Source organism: Kogia breviceps, chromosome 20 (assembly GCF_026419965.1).
Source record: "Kogia breviceps isolate mKogBre1 chromosome 20, mKogBre1 haplotype 1, whole genome shotgun sequence".
Taxonomy (NCBI): Eukaryota; Metazoa; Chordata; class Mammalia; order Artiodactyla; family Physeteridae; genus Kogia; species Kogia breviceps.
In genome coordinates, this window is record NC_081329.1 from 8,357,424 (window position 1) to 8,375,088 (window position 17,665).

Below are 17,665 nucleotides of genomic sequence, written 5' to 3' on the forward strand. Positions count from 1 at the left end.
CTCTGTCAGATGTGCCCCAGATTCAGATGGTCTCGCATATCAGAGCCGTACCTTGGGTCCCGTGCAATTAGGGGCAGCTCATCTCCTACCCTCCTGCCACCAAGAACGTAGCAGCATCGGGGAGGGGGTGGATCTTACCAGCTAGTGGCATAAGGAAATGTCGTTATATCAAGTGAGGGAAAAAGTTTCCTAAGAAAGAGAGAGACATTTCGGACCCTTGAAATGGGCTAGGATAACATCTTACCCCAAGATTAAGGGGAAAAAATATTTTTGTCGTGTGTTAAATAATACATATTGCTAAAAATAACATCAAAGAGAAAATGGTGAGTGATCCAGAAATTATATGTCATTTTGGTTTTTGGGTTTTTTTTTTTTTTTTTTTTTTTGCTTTTTTATTGACAGTCTTGGATTATCGCCTATGTGCATTTATTATAGAAATCTGTTTGTAGATGATGTCTTTTTAATAATCGACAAATCATATGGATGTGCATCCATGCCTACAGCCAACTATTGGCTCCTTTGAAAGTCCAGGTGGTACAGGAGGCAAAGAACCTCGTTTCCTGTTGGCAAACCTCAGATGCCTGTCTTGGCAGGTGGCACTAAAAGAACCCGCCAGAATATGAGGTGGAGCCGGGGATTAGAGACACACACCGGAGGTTTTGTTTCCCGAGTCACCGACTCAGATGCAGACCAGTTTGCTGCAACGGAGATATTTGGTACAGATGTGACCTCATGTCACCTGTGAATGGGGTCCCCCACACCATGCGGGTTTCTGGTGGGTGTGACCACCCCTCAGGCCAGGAGGGAAAAGCATACCCCTGGCTGCAGCCACATCCCCTGCTGGTCTCCTTCCCAGGTCACCGGGGTGGACGAGAGGCCCAAAGGACTTTCCACTGAGAAATGCTGTCTCTTGACTGTCTATCCTATTACCATCTGTCTGGGCCATTTCCCGGGCTTCGGTCCGAGCTACTGCCTGACATTTAGTCCTTAAGCTTTAGAGGACAGGATGTGTCCCATTCTCTCCCAGATGGTTCTCTCTGCTTGACCTCTGGGTTAATGCCTAATGCCTGATTTGCTGAAGCCCTCGAAGTGTCTATGACCTGCTCTCAATCCCTCCTGTCTGGGCTGGGCTCCTTTGCCCCGTCTCTAACAGGGTCCAGCACGCACCTCCTGCTCCTCCCTTGACACACATGGATGTCCTCACTGGCTCCAGTGAGGCCTGCATTACTGCTCTGGACCCCTTGGGTGCCACAGATGGAACAAAAAGAAGATGCCAGAGCTGATCCATTTGGCGTTCACACTGGGCAGGTCATGACACTGGCAGGAAATCGCCCCCCCCCCCCCCCCCCCCCCCCCCCCCCCCCGTGAAAAGATAAGAATGGCCTTCTCTTAATGATCTTAACTTTTTATAGTCTTAAGCTGTGCTGCTGTTTCAGGAGCTCACATCATGAGCAAAAACAAAAGCATAGAAACCACTTAAAAGGGATTTATTGAGGCTCCCGTGCATGCAAAGTACCAGGATGAGGGCAATTAACAAGGTGCCAGGTGTACCCTCAGGGGACTCACAGTTCATTCGAGGAAGCAGACATCGACATGACATCAAAAGTACAAGATGGGGGGCTTCCCTGGTGGCGCAGTGGTTGAGAGTCCGCCTGCCGATGCAGGGGACACGGGTTCGTGCCTCGGTCCAGGAAGATCCCACGTGCCGCGGAGCGGCTGGGCCTGTGAGCCATGGCCGCTGAGCCTGCGCCCCGCAATGGGAGAGGCCACAGCAGTGAGAGGCCCACGTACCACAAAAAAAATTAAAAAATAAAAATAAAAAGTACAAGATGGGCTCTTATAATTTCCATAGACATATATGGGTCAAGTGCTAAAAGATTATGAACACGGGACAGTTGATTCTACCTGAGATAATAAGAGAAGATTTTTGGAGGGGATATGTTTTACAAAAGCTTTGAAATCTGAGAATTTAAACAGGCAAATGTCAGCCAAAGGGCTCTGGATGGGAGAGGACAGCTCAAAGTCAGGGAGGCATCAAGGTATAAGATGATTTGGGAAGCAATTCCAGAAAGAGCACAAAGAGAGAGAAGGCAGGACATGGTCAGAGTCATACCATGAAGCATCTTCAGTCCCATGCCAAGAAAGCTGATTTTTCTCAGAGTGATTTGGAGCCATTGGAGTATTTCTAGGAAAGTGCCTGTGAGTCGTGATTTGGCTTGGGTGTCTCCACAAATCTGCACTTTGGAAATTGTTGCTCTCGAACTGTTGTCCCCAGTCCAGCAACTCACCTGACAAGTCACAACTCAGATGTCGCATTTCCAGGAGGGTCTTCCACCAAGAAGGGTTGGAACCCCTATTGTGGATGTGTATCGTGACCCGTGTGCCCCATTTGGCGATGCTTACCCTACGTGTCATGCCCTGAGGTCACTCTTCTCTGAGAGATGCTGGGCATCTTGTTTTGCTGGCAGCTGTATCTTTGGTGCCTAGGATGGTTGTTTATAAATGTTGAATTGGGTTCTATTTCGGGCAGTTCATGTCAGGGTTACACCGCGTGGAACTGAGTAGGGAGGGGCAGGAAAGCAACGCACAGTGAAGGAGACCTTTGCCACAGAACAGTTCGAGGAGACGGGGCTTGGGCGAGAACCTGGCTGGTGCTGGGTCAGAAGAATGAACACGGCAGGGCTGAATGCCAGCTTAGCCACTGAACAGACGCTGCGTGCAAACCTGAAGCTGAGGAGGCGGCTATGAGGTGACGGTGCTGCTCACACTCTGATCCCTCCCTTGGGTCCACTGCACCCACGCCTGTTTTGCCGCGGCCAGTGTTACCCATCTGAGAACTTGCTGCTCCCAGAAATCCATGCAACCCGGTGCCTCTAGGGTCTAAACATCTAGCAAAGGCCAACCTCAGGGGTGGGTATTGAGGGCGTTTCTGGGGCAGCTGAGTTGTGTCTCTCTGGATTTCCTGAGGGTTTATTAAAGTAAGGGGAGACTGGATATCCAGTCAGGGCTGCTGGGGCATGAGACCGGGGGAGCCCGTTCAAATCTATTCTGCACGGCCAGCCCTCCAGAGTCGTGCGTGGGTCTGTGTGGAGGCCTGGGTCCCGGGCAGGTATGACACCGTCGCTGTCTCCCAGCACCACCCCGCACCCACTCTCTTCACCTCTGATGCTATAAAGAGACCTGACTCACCGCATGAAGGCATCGTAAGTCACAAGCACCCGGCCTGGCTTCATAACACGAAGGGTTGTACAGAGTAGCCTTCACTGTGTGAGATGGGACCTGGGTAAGGCCCCCTGGGAGTGTTTAAACTTACCTCTTCCATTTTCCCATCCTATGTATATTCAACCTCTACTAACTGCCCAGTGCTTTACCGGGTGCTAGGGAGACATTGGTGGTAACACAAGCTTCACGTGTCACAGGAAAAATGCCCATCCAGTAAATGACCACACAAGAGACAGGTCGTCACTAATTTGAAATGTCTGCGAAGGGTGAACTAGGGAGCGAGGAGAGGGCAGAAGAAGGGAGAAATAGCTTCACCTACGTGGTCAGGTCAGGCTTCCCTGAGGATGTGACACAGCCTCTGAGCCCTAAACGATGCCCAGTCTTGCCAGGCAAATGGAGAGGATGCGGGTGGTGGGGTAGACGCGAGAGAACAGAGTACGTCAAGACCCTGAGCAGGGAAGGAGCACTGGCTCCACGTGTGGGCACAGTGGAGTCAAGTTCATCCCAGAGTGGAAGCCAGGGGAGAGTGTGAGCCTGGAAGGACGGGTGTCCCACCCTGGAGGGAGCTCCACGGGCTCCAGAATCTATGGATTATTTTTGCAAAAGGCCTAGGAGGTATGAGGCACACAGAGAACGTGAAAGATGATGCTAAAGTCATAGGGTGGATCAAATGACCAAGAGGGAAGGGTGGAGCCATGCGTGTGTAATAACCACATAATGATAGAATCTTCAGAAGTGCCCGGAGGACAAAAAGGCAGAGAGAGAGAGAGATTGTTGTCCAAGAGAGAAGATCTTCATGAGCGCTAACCATGAATGCCAAGAGGGTGAAAGAAAAGTCTATTAGAAAGTATCAATTTGATGAAAGGAAGAACTTTTAATGGAGAAGTCTTCTGGGGTCTGCTTTTAAATAGATGGTGGGTGTTTTTTTGTTTTTGTTTTGCAGTCGTAGTTGTTTTTCCAAGAGGGTATATGTGTGTGTGTAAAACCTTTGGAATAACTTTCTAGAAATATTTGTATGTAAATATGTAAGTAACTATTGTGTGTGTACATGTACATGTTTGTGTATCTGGTATACATATATGTGTATGTCCACGCACTTACATAGCTCTTTTTTTTTTTTTGCGGTACGCGGGCCTCTCTCTGTTGTGGCCTCTCCCGTTGCGGAGCGCAGGCTCTGGACGCGCAGGCGCAGAGGCCACGGCTCACGGGCCCAGCCGCTCCGTGGCACGTGGGATCCTCCCGGACCGGGGCACGAACCCGCGTCCCCCGCATCGGCAGGCGGACTCTCAACCACTGCGCCACCAGGGGAGCCCCGGGGAGCCCCCCATAACTCTTTTTAAAATTGTTTTTTCTATTCTTCCAAAGTAGGAACTACCTTTTACTTCCATTGTTATTTTCTTCAGTGCCCCAAATAAGGCTCACGGTGGCAGCATTAGAAACTCAATGTAAAATATGTATATATGTTCACTATTAACATGAATAACACCCAATTAGAAATACGGCATTTCAGGAAAACTTCATGTGATCAGATTACTCTAGCTAATTTTGACAAAACAGAGATAAGTGAACCACCACACTCTGATTAAATGTCCACAAGAGCACAGAAATAGCACAGCTTCCAGATGACTTTCTCCCCAACTTGACAAGCAATGAGTCTCTTCAAAGTAACAGATTTATTAAATTCCTTAGTCTCCTTAGGGAGGCTGGGTAATTTACAGTCCGTGTTGATGGTATTAATGCTTTCTGGCTTCTTAGTCATCATCGTTAAAGAGGTTTAACCACCAAGGAATCCCCAGAGATTAGTGTGATGATTTCCTAAAGACATAAGAAATCTGGCTTAACGTCCGAGGAGTGGTCAAAAAGAGCGCTCTGAGAAAACTGCAGCGTTTCCCAATGCATTTCAGAACACTGTCTTGGTGACTCAAGCCTACAGCTTCCAATTTACATAAGTAAACAGATGAGTCACAGACACAGGGCGTGATGTTTGGGAAGAACCGTGTGCTGGGCCCCTTTATGTCGCAAATGAGGAGAGAGGAGCTGATGGAGGTTAAGTGGAAAAAGGTGTCATGGATATACTAAAAATAGAATCACAGAAATTACGGTAAAGCTATTTGGAGAAAACGGAACAGCCTGGACAGTTCTATGTTGGCTCAAAGAGGATCTTCTTAACTTTAAGGATCCCATGAGGGATCTTCATTTATTTATTTTTAAAGTTAATTTCATTTATTTATTTTTTATACAGCAGGTTCTTATTAGTTATCCATTTTATACATATTAGTGTCTACAGGTCAATCCCAATCTCCCAGTTCATCCCACCACCACCCCCACCACTTTACCCCCTTGGTGTCCCTACGTTTGTTCTCTACATCTGTGTCTCTATTTCTGCCTTGCAGACCAGTTGATCTCTACCATTTTTCTAGATTCCACATATATGCGTTAATACATGATATTTGTTTTTCTCTTTCTGACTTACTTCACTCTGTATGACAGTCTCTAGGTCCATCCATGTCTCTACAAATGACCCAATTCCGCTCCTTTGGCAGAAGCAAAACCTTGTTGTGTCCTTTGAAAGAAATGAATTTGCCAATGGATTAAGTCGCTTAATTCGGCATTCTTGAAAAACATTTTGAGAACTACTGGTACCTTTAGCCATATCTGTAGGGACTGCTCAGTATCCACATTGTTGGGCCTCCTGAGTTTCCTGACCCCGTTTGAGATGCTCCAGAAATGAAATGCCTCTACCAGTTCCTCAGAAAGACTTTTTCCCAGCTGATTGCATTGAGGTGTTCTTTTTTTTCCTCACCACCCTCCTTTATTTGATAAGCCCAGAAATCTTTGATTTGCTTGATTTTACCAGGTCCTTTGTTTCTATATGCTTAGGATAAAAAAGTTGTCAGTATATTGTAAGCTAACAGACACAGGTATTATGCCATCATTTCCTCTTTTCTCTTGAAAATGGTTCTGCTTTCTATCTTGTACTAACCATGTCAAGTCCACTATTGCCCCATAGTTTACCTCTCACTTCCCAAACTATTTATTTATTAGAAAACCAATTCCAACAGATTTACAAGAAATCCAGCTAAGAATTGTAGAGGACTTGTAGGAGAGCTCACTGCAACGCTGATAGACGTTCAATCGTTGATAATTACGGACAGAGTTTAAACTGCACTGGTTCTCTAAGGTTATTAACAGGTATACAGTGATGACAGCGTCTACCATATGGACTTTCTCTCAGGACTGCTTTCGAATGAAAAGTAGGATACACATATTAAAAGGCCGTAGTAGTTTTCCATTGCCGCCACAACAAATGAACACAAACCTGATGGCTGAAACCAATACAAATGTATTATCTTACGGTTCTACAGGTTATAAATCTTATACAGGTTTTACTTCAATGAAATCAAGGTGTCATCAGGGCTGTGTCCTTTCTGGAGGCTCTAGGAGAGAATGCACTTACTTGCCTTTTCTGTCTTCTAGAGGTCACCCTCGTTCCTTGGTCCATGACCCTTTCCTCCATCATCAAGGTCAGCGACCACCTGTGGAGTGTGCACAAGCCTCACTCTGACTCGATTTCACTGATATCCCTCTGACTGTCTTATTCTGTCAGCATCACCCACTTTTAAGGATTTTTCTGATTACATGGGGCCACCCCATCATCCAGGGTAATCTGTAACTTCATCATATCATCAAAGTGCCCTTTTCCCATGTAAGGTGACATAGTCACAGGTTGTGGAGATTAGGACGTGGACACTTTGGGAGTCATTACCACAAAGGTATTCAGTTGAATTTCTTTACCTCTAAACCTTATCTGAATCATCCAGGATCTTAGTAAATCTGCCCTATCATCCGCTGGCTTCCATATTAGCCAAGTTTCTTTAAATTTGCTTGTAATGAAGGAACGATTGACTTTGTAATATAATCTTTCTGTTGAACAGCATCTCTAAGGTTAGCCCCTGCCCTAAGGAAGGTGAGAGGACAACACACAGTTCCAAGGACAGGTCTTATATGGAACAATGACCTGCCCCCATATGCCCCCCACAACAGAGGATGTGACTATTTGTTGCATTCACACAGCCAAGTCAAGAAATCCATGCGTGTTAATTCACTCTGGAGTATGATTCACTTGCATGGCTTGGCTCTAACCACGGGAAATAAATTATATAGTTGTTACTAAATCCTCACCTTTGATGCTGTATAAAAGAAATCTGCACAGGAATTATGCAGTTTTTGAATATATACACTAGTTTGATATACATCGTCTAGTTATCTTCCTTACTCAATATTTTACAAACTGCCTCATATATAATAGAGCAAGAAGCAGCAGACTATGGGCCACAGGTCAAATCTGGCCTATAAGCTAAGAATGGTTGTTACATTGTTCACTGGCTGAAAAAACATCAAAAAAGAATGATATGTTGTTATGCAGAAAAATGACATGAAGTGCAAGTCGTGTCCGTAAGTAAAGTGTTGTTGGAACATATCACACAGGGCTGCTTCGGGGCTACAAGGGCAGAGGTGAACAGTGGCAACAGAGACGACGTGACTCATAAACCCCAAAGTATTTCTATCTGGCTCTTTATTGTTCAAGTTTGTCCACTAACACAAAACTGCCATTTGTTGGTAGGTCAGTATTTGGGAGATATGGCCGTGAAAGGGGGGATTTGTTTCTGTGCATTGCTAATGTTGATATGGAACGAAAATGTAACTCCACCTAGTTTTTGAAATCAGAACCACTCCAAGAGAATCTAATTAAGGATAAACAATATTTTTAAAGCAACAGCAAAATAAACGTGGATTTCAGTTATAAAAATTTTAGTAAGTAGATATAGGTGAGCTGGATCAATGTGGGTTTCTGAATCCAGAATTTACTTCTCTCTTGGCCATTGTCACTATTAGGCAAAGAGGTATGTGACCTTTTTCTAATAGAATTTGTAACGTAATCTCACCAGGAAAAGGAAGGTGGGGGAAGGAGCCTTCAAAAAAAATATTAGAATGATGAAATGTTTTTTGGAGTCAGTCGTATCCAGCTTCACCAGTCGGTGCTACATAAATCCAAGCAAAGAGTAAGATCTGAGTCATGTATTTCCTCTTTTACAAAAGATTATTTCAAACAGTGACACAAACACTGTTGCAATTGGTTCCAGTCAAGGTTTGGCTTTTCACTTTGAAAGGATACCGCACGTTTTTAAACCTGAGAGTTGAAATTGAACACCCTGACATCAGGAAGCTTGCCTACATATTTCACTGGGTGCAGCTTTTCCTCCAGGTAAAAGTAGTAGTAACTAGGGAAACGCTCTACACAGCCAACCCGTGCCTAGCAAATTCCAGGCATAGAGTACGATTTCCAGCGGTGGAAATCGCCAGCCAGCCCGCAAAGGGCCCCACCGGTTGCAGCTCCAGGGCAATTTGTGAATCCCTGACATATCATCTGCACGAATAAACATCATTTTGAAAATAGTTTTACAGCTGAGATGCAAAATAATTATACAATGTGTAACCCCATGTAAGTAGCTTTAGGAGCATTTACACGTGCATCTATACCATCTCCTTAAACACCTTGATCTAGGTCTTTTCAAGTCCAGTTTACAGACTGGAAAACTGAGGTTCAGAAAAGATAACCCAGGGATATAGTGCCTCAACTAGTGCAAGTGGAGCCAACACACAATCGTCTGTCTGAAGCATCCAATCCAGTGGTACTTAGACCACTGTCCAGAATGGAATGCATCACATCATCTCTAACCATCAAGAGCTCCTCTGCCTGAGAAGGCAGATACTCCTTAGTAATGACACAAAGTTTTCAATAGTAGGAAGTAAATGACTTGCTTTTTCTGACAACCAGAGTGCACATTGTAAGTGGGCTGGATATTTTCAACAGCTTAACCAGAGATTGATCCCGTCTTACTTTTGAAAGATTTAATTTTGTTTAATATACTACTTTACTCACACATGATTTTATTCCATGTTGAATCTCTTTGACAGTTCTTGTCACTAATCTCATAAACATCCCTCTCTTCACTTGAGTAGGAAAGGCCCAGGTTGTGAATCTGCAGATGGGGCCCTGGAAAGATTGGATGTTATCAGTTATCTGAGTCGACTTCAGGTGAAACCGAATTGCCAAGTGTCCAAATAGTGAAGGGCAGACTTGTATCATTTGCCTATTTTTCCTTTTGTAATTCATTATGATCGAGGTCCTGATAAGAAGAAATAAGAGATCAAAAGAATATCTGCTCATTTAATCGTCATTAATAAAGAACAATCAAAACGTCCAACATTTGTGAAAGCCTTTATTCCATCAAGGATGAATATAGCATTTCTTTGTGGGCAAAGATGAAATTATCTGAAGTGCTTCAAAGTGGAAATGCAGCTAATAAATGGCGTCTGTTTTAGGCAACCCTACATAAAGACTGTCTGCGCTCAGTTGTAAAATCAGGTTTGAGATGGGACATTTGCGCTGCTGGTTTACAAGAGAGATTTTCTTCATTCTCTCTTCCAGGCTGACGGGCATGAACCTCCCTTCTCCTGTTATCAGTAGCAAGAATTGGTTACGGCTCCATTTCACATCCGACAGTAACCATCGACGGAAAGGATTTAATGCTCAGTTTCAAGGTAAGAAGGCTCCATTTTATAAGAAAAAAAAATGTATTCACACTGCATAAATGCAACTACCTGATTTAGTGATTTACACATAAGTGATTTACACATACCTCAAAACAGAAATCACAGATTGTTTGTAGCCGGGTAAAACAGAGAGTCTGTAGTCAATAGTATGTAGGGTTGATTCTGAAACTTTCTCTTTCTCTCTAATTTCTAGGGTTTATTCCTGGATAGTATTGTCTAGTTTCCTATATGTTTCTAATAATCAATTATTGTTATCAATACTGTGAAAAAGGTTGATGGAAGCTGTTCCACATGCATCTGCAAATAAAACTAGTATGGCACTGTCAGAAAGCTAGATGCTGTGCCAAGCAAACTTCTCCAGCTTTCCCCAAATCATGGCTCTGAGAATGCCAGTTCAATTAAGGCAGGATTCCCTGAACACTTGCCACAGGGAAGCTGGGACCACACAGTGAGGAAATTATGACAACCCCCATGCTCCAGAAACTAGCAGATCAGAAAGATAGTTTGTAAACAGCTCCCATGAAACATGGAACAGAAAGAGAATCACAGGAGCCGCTTAAGGAGGTTTTGGTAATATTCCAAAGTGGCTCTGAATGACTCCTATCTGAAACACATTTTAAAATCCACAATGCCTTCACTCTGTCCTTTTGGGCAAGAAGTTACAAAAAAATCAGAGCAATCTTCAGGGATTTAAATACAGATGATGCTGAGGAGGACACGCGTTGAGTTGTATCTGCCACCGGGATCCTTGGGGCTTGTGAACCCTCATGGAACATGCCTGACTTGGAGTCCAGGGACAATTTTATTTCACCAAAATGCATTTTATTCATAAGGAGCACTGTCCACCCCTCAGTTTTTTCTGATGCTGCCGGAAAGCTCTTGGATTGCAAATATACTGCCTTGAAGCTTGGCTAAGAGTCACAGTAATTTGTTTTCACTTATTCTGGGACCCAGGCAAGGCCAATCTCTTTCTTCCTATACCTGCCACTGTGTGCCTTTATCTTTCAAGGCCATTTATTCTAAATGTGGTTATAGGAGAACGGGTATGGAAAGGACATACCAGTGGGGACTGGGGTCACTAGGTGATACAGTGCGGGGGGTGGTGAGGAATACACGACTCAGTCTCGTAGGAAATTCTGAGTCTTCTCCATATTACTCCACATCAACAGATACATCTATCCCTGATTTAAAGCCATCGTAGATCACTATTTGGAATAACAACTGACTGATCAGACAGGCAGGTAGGTAGATCTATAGCGTTATTTCTAAACTGGTGATTGATCTTCTCCAAAGGTCCTGATTAATTGATTGGTGTGGAACTACAGAAAAATGTCTAGGTATCATCCTCTAAACCTGATCAGTGGATTTGGCATCGGTACCAGTGATTGGAAGAAAGGTGAAAAACAGAATATCAAGTTTGAAGATACTCTAAATTGGTAGATATAAGAAACAATTGCAATAGTTTAGGCATATCAGCCATTGATGATATATATAAGCCGTGACTAGAAAAATTTGTACATAAGTCCCAAGAGATAAAAAGATGCAAAAATATAAGGAGGAGTAAACACTGCTTAACAGGGATACATGAGAAAACGTCTTCAGGCTGACTTTGAAGTTCAAGTCCAAGACTAAATGGTGGGAGGGAGCTGCCTTTTGTTTCATTCACCTCGGGCCTTATATCACAGGAGGGGTCATGACTAAGGCTGAATCTCAGCCGACCATATGTGGAAGGTCAGATTCAGTACTGGATGTCATCCTTTTGGGAAATAACAGAGAGCACCTGTCAACGCCAGGCGGGAAGGCATTATGAGAATTTTTCTGGCTCCTGAGGGCAGAACTATCACCCATAAATAGAAGCTATGGGTGGTCCTTTCTGCTGATTCTAGAACAAGCCTGAGGGCAGCGGAAGGCAGGAGGCAAGTGATGGCTCAGGCTGAGCCTCTCAGAGCCCCTGGAAGCTGTCCCACTGACCATCTCCTCTGGACACCACTCTGCCCTGACTATGCAGCTGAGAGGCCTCAATGTTTTCACTCTGAGGACAAATGAGGGGAAAGCTTCCTGTCCTGTAGGAGAGTGTGTTATTCCTGTAAATTTTCCCTTTTTTTTCTGCCTGGATTGAATATCAGGAAGCCCCAATTTGTATTGTACTTTATTTCAACCAGACAAACTCAGGGGAAAAAACGCTGTTGTTATTACCAACACAATTGCTAAAAAGAAAAGCAGAGTAAAAGAGCAATCTAAAAAACCAGCAAGAACAATAATAATAGTGAAAACACACAGTGTCTACAAAAAGCTAGTTTAATATCTATCTAAATATTCTGTCAAAACCCCAGATAGCCAAAGCAATCTTGAGAAAGAAAAACGGAGCTGGAGGAATCAGGCTCCTGGACTTCAGACTATACTACAAAGTGACAGTAATCAAGATGATATGGTACTGGCACAAAAACAGAAATATAGATCAGTGGAACAGGATAGAAAGCCCAGAGATAAACCCACGCACTATGGTCACCTTATCTTTGATAAAGGAGGGAAGAATATACAGTGGAGAAAAGACAGCCTCTTCAATAAGTGGTGCTGGGAAAATTGGACAGCTACAAGTAAAAGAATGAAATTAGAGCACTCCCTAACACCATACACAAAAATAAACTCAAAATAGATTAAAGACCTATACGTAAGGCCAGACACTCTAAAACTCTTAGAGGAAAACATAGGCAGAATACTCTACGACATAAATCACAGCAAGATCCTTTATGACCCACCTTCTAGAGAAATGGAAATAAACATAAATAAACAAATGGGGCCTAATGAAACTTAAAAGCTTTTGCACAGCAAAGGAAACCATAAACAAGACGAGAAGAACCCTCAGAATGGGAGAAAATATTTGCAAACTAAGCAACTGACAAAGCATTAATCTCCAAAATATACAAGCAGCTCATGCAGCTCAATATCAAAAAAACAAACAACCCAATTTAAAAAAATGGGCAGAAGACCTAAATAGACATTTCACCACGGAAGACATACAGATGGCCAAGAGGCACATGAAAAGATGCCCAACATCACTCATTAGAGAAATGCAAATCAAAACTTCAGTGAGTTATCACCTCATACCAGTCAGAATGTCCATCATCAAAAAATCTACAAACAATAAATGCTGGAGAGTGTGTGGAGAAGACGGAACCCTCTTGCACTGTTGGTGGGAATGTAAATTGATACAGCCACTGTGGAGAATAGTATGGAGGTTCCTTAAAAAACTAAAAATAGAACTACCATACCACCCAGCAATCCCACTACTGGGCATATACCCTGAGAAAACCATAATTCAAAAAGAGTCATGTAGCACAATGTTCACTGCAGCTCTATTTACAATAGCCAGGACCTGGACACAAGCTAAGTGTTCATTGACAGATGAATGCATAAAGAAGATGTGGCACATATATACAATGGAATATTACTCAGCCATAAAAAGGAATGAAACTGAGTTATTTGTAGTGAGTTGGATGGACCTAGAGACTGTCATACAGAGTGAAGTAAGTCAGAAAAAGAAAAACAAATACCGTATGCTAACACATACAGATGGAATCTAAAGAAAAAAAAAATGGTTCTGAAGAACCTAGGGGCAGGACAGGAATAAAGACGCAGATGTAGAGAATGGACTTGAGGACGTGCGGCGGGGGAAGGGTAAGCTGGGACGAAGTGAGAGAGTGGCATGGACATATACACACTACCAAATGTAAAATAGAGAGCTAGTGGGAAGCAGCCGCATAGCACAGGGAGATCAGCTTGGTGCTTTGTGACCACCTAGAGGGTTGGGATAGGGAGGGTGGGAGGGAGGGAGACGCAAGAGGGAGGAGATATGGGGATATATGTATATGTATAGCTGATTCACTTTGATATAAACAGAAACTAACACACCATTGTAAAGCAATTATACTCCAATAAAGATGTTAAAAAATATATATTCTGTTAAAGAATCTGAATCTTGGGGTGTTTGGTGAAGAAGGGGAACATTAAAAAACACATTTCTTTGCTTACTGCCTTTTTAACATTATTGTAGTCAGATTTATCATTTGTGGTCACTCATTAAGACTATAAAAATTCCATCAGTGTTACTCAAAGTGAACGAGATTGCAAGTTATGTGAGATTCCTATGAAAACTCTTTGTGTTTCCTAAGCTGCTAACACAGCCCTATGGCTGTGTCTCTGGAGGAGAAACTGCTTCTCCAGCCAAGAGTACGACACCTGGATAGGTTTTTACAATTTCTAAAAACAAAGAATACATTCCTTTTAACTTGATGATTTTCTTGGTCAGATAAACAACCAACCACCACCATAACATTGTGTTTCTTCTTTTCCTTTATGTTTTCATCACTACGTTCTTTCTTCTCTGAATCTGCCACTTTCTTCTTTGGCTCTTATTGCTTCAATCATGCCAGCAAGTTATGCCAAAAGTAGTAGTAAGGTAGATTGACAAGTAAAACTGCTCTATTGTTGCTAAATATATTCACTTTTAAAATAGCATTGTGAACGAAAAATGTGGCAAAGACAATAAAAGCCACTTGATAGATTTGAAATATCTTGTGTCTATAGTGGGCTCTCACAGAATGATAGATTTATGTAGGACATGTTATTCTTTAAATCAGCTGAAAATTGAGCCCATTCTTTATATGTTGCCTCCATCATTAATTATAATTAAATTAGTGCCTTGTTAGCACAATTCATCATGTAGACATTTTTGATGCCTACAAGATGAATATTTTTAAAGATATATTAACCTTGAACCATGAATACCTCTTCACTATTACGTAGCCATATATGCATTGAGCTCCAGTTTTACATATATTTATCTGGCCATTTATAAAAATACAATTTTCACAAAATAAAATTCCCATTGATTTCTGTAACTGATCAATCATTTTGAAAGTGTTTGTAATAAAGTTCCAGCTTGTATAGGGAACTCTCTGTCTCATAAAGCAAGGGAAAACCTGACCGTGGCTTTAAGTCTTGTGTTGACACAAACAATTTGGCTTTCTTTTTAGGTGATCATTCTATACCACTATTGATTTCCCTTTTTATTTAAAATGAAGAACTTTGTATACAATGAAGACTTTCATGTTGTTATAAACATATTTTGGAAAATTGGGAACTTCATCTTTTCAGATTAATTCAAGTTTAGGTATTCATTTTACCATCCTCCATTCTCCAGTGCTCACATCTTCTGCAACCTGTAGAAGCTCTACCTCCAATGTAATAGACCTGGATCCTGGGGCCAATGCGTGTGTCTGTCTCTCCCTTTAGAACAGTAAACAGTAAGGACCATAAATAGAACTTGAAAGGGGCTTAGTTAACATATGTTGAAACACGAAGGAAATCAGGTGTCCATACTCTTCCCAAGGCCCATGGACCATCGGTCTGCAGAACTAGCGAGACAACCCCTAGGTGGCGTTGTCGTTCATTTCTATGGCCTTGGGCACCTTTCACTCTTCCACTAAGGGGACCTTTCAGGTAGATGGGACACGTAGTTTTCTTTCGATCAAAGTAAATTAGTGAAATCTAATCTTATAACCGCTAAGTAATTCTTAAAATCTCTAAAAGGAAAAAGAGTTTTTTAATAAATATAAATTCACTGAAATCAGAAACACATACCACTTTCCCTAAATATATACTTTAACTTCTCTGAGGACCAAAGATTCTTGCAAAGGGCCAACTCCAGAGCTTTGACTAATTCACAGAAGATCCCCACCTATGTGTTCCAAGCTGCTGACTTTTGGCCTCTCCTTTTTCATTAAGTATTCATTATTAGCCAGTATCCTTTCTGCCCTGTGTGTCTCGCTACCTTAGTGTATAAAATGAGAATAATAATATCTGCGGCCCCGAACCACTGTGGGTAGCAAATACAATGAAAAGAAGGTGTGGCAAACACTTTGTAAACAGCACTGAGACATCAGAGCATCCATCGCCTATCAGTAACTGTTCCTCGAGTTCAGTGTGTCTTCCTAACCCAAATTAACTAAAATAGTTTGATCTTCAAAATTTTAAGAGGTATTTTAAACCGTAAAAAACGGGAAGACTATCGTCTTACATTGTTGGCAGTAATCGGAACTGGTGCAGCCTCTTCGGTGCAGCTGTTTTACGGTAAAGTTGGACCTGAACCTTCTCTAGACCCAGCAGTTGCACTCCGGGTACACGCCCAGCAGAAATGAGTACAGATGTGCAACAGGACACACGGATAGAGAATGTGCACTGATGCTTTATCCATGGTTGTCAGACAGTGGAATTAACCTAAATGTCCAGCCACAGTAGAGCATGTTAAGAAAGTATGTATATTCGTCCAGTGGAATACTAAATAAAAATGAAAAAAGACAAACTACTTCTAAAAGCAACAACATGAGTGAATCTCGTAGACATCCTATAGAGTGAATGGACACAAACACATGCACCCTGCATGGTCCATTTACATGACATTTGGGGATCTGCAAAACCAAGTATTTACATGAGAGCTCTTTGCTAAAAAAGAGTAGTTTGCTTTTTACTGTGTGTGTGTACATGTTGATTTAAAAATTGTTTTTACAAAGGGGCAGAACAATCCCCTTCCTCCAAAATGACAATTTCTTTAGAATTTTCTTACAAACAGGCCCAGACAAAAATACCTAGAGACCCCCCACACACACACACACTCAATGTCATGGTCCTGTTGAAGTCAAAATTAAGAAGAGCCTCACGCTACATACAAGGAAAGGAGATGGTAAGTGGGGTGGGCCCTCGTCCCACAGCCTGTAAATAAATGGCAGAATCAGGACAGCAATAGAACCCTCTGTGCTCTCTGTTCAATGCCATCCTTTCAACACTATTTTCTCCATCGACTGGCGGTACTGCTTCCTCGGTTGCTGATCAGAACACCTGTCTCTGGAGAGTAGCGATTTATTTTTGTAAAAGGGAAATCCCAAAGGAAAAAGTGACACTAAAAGACAGCTATACGTGAGTGACAACTTTATCCATTTTCTCAGCTTGATCTATTCAGAGCAGAAAAATGGCAGAACCCCCGAAGGAACAGATGTAATAAGAATGGGGGGGTGGCGGAAATAGTAAGCATGGAGAATGAAGTACTGAATAATAGAATAAATATATTCATGAACAAATATGAATACATATGGATATGGAACTAAAGGGCACCAGGCAGGTAGACGCTGGAGTTGACAAGAAGCTAAAGAAATGTACACACAGTACTTCCTCCTTCCTCCTGAGTAAGGAGGAAGATGGGAAAAGGAACAGGGAGATGCTTCACAGCCTAGTGAAGGGCTGCCCTTGGCGAACAGGTGTGAGGGCTGCCCTGCATGTGTCATACTCGCGTGACACAGACACACGAAGGAAGCCACTCCGCAGACACGCCGTCCACAGTGTAAACCCGGCCACAGCGAGAGCTCTCACCGTGTGGAGTGAGGGGCTGGGGGTTGAAGGTGAACAGCTGGGTCCAAGCCCAGCGATGGGTGGACCGCGGGAGACACGTGGCCCTGATCTGAGTCCCAGCCCTGTTATATGGAAGCCTGTTTCCTGCCCTACAAAACAGGACTGGTAACAATGACCACGGTGGACAGAGGTGTGGATTAGAGGATTAATCCTGGGAAGCACGTAGCTCGGTGCCCAGAATGGGTCCCCCTGCACCTCAAATTCGGCTCTACAATCTCCGTACGGGGCATGACCTGGACGTCTGCCTCACAGACTTTGTGTGCAGGGAGGGCTCGCAGGATTTTACTACTTTTATAAACTTCCTGGAAGTTCGCCGGCCTCTACTTTTGTTTACTCTGTTTCACTGGTCCAAGTGCGATGG

At 43.0% G+C, this 17,665-nt stretch overlaps 1 protein-coding gene across 4 annotated transcripts in view; it reads left to right on the top strand.

Moving 5' to 3' along the window:
* Positions 1 to 17,665, top strand: part of CSMD1 (CUB and Sushi multiple domains 1) — a 1,661,506-nt gene that overhangs the window by 1,049,684 nt on the left and 594,157 nt on the right. For all 4 annotated transcript variants that reach the window (XM_067022449.1, XM_067022447.1, XM_067022448.1 and 1 more), the window contains exon 6: positions 9,716 to 9,828. In XM_067022449.1, the coding sequence (XP_066878550.1) occupies positions 9,716 to 9,828 (113 nt within the window). The remainder of the gene's footprint in view (positions 1 to 9,715; positions 9,829 to 17,665) is intronic.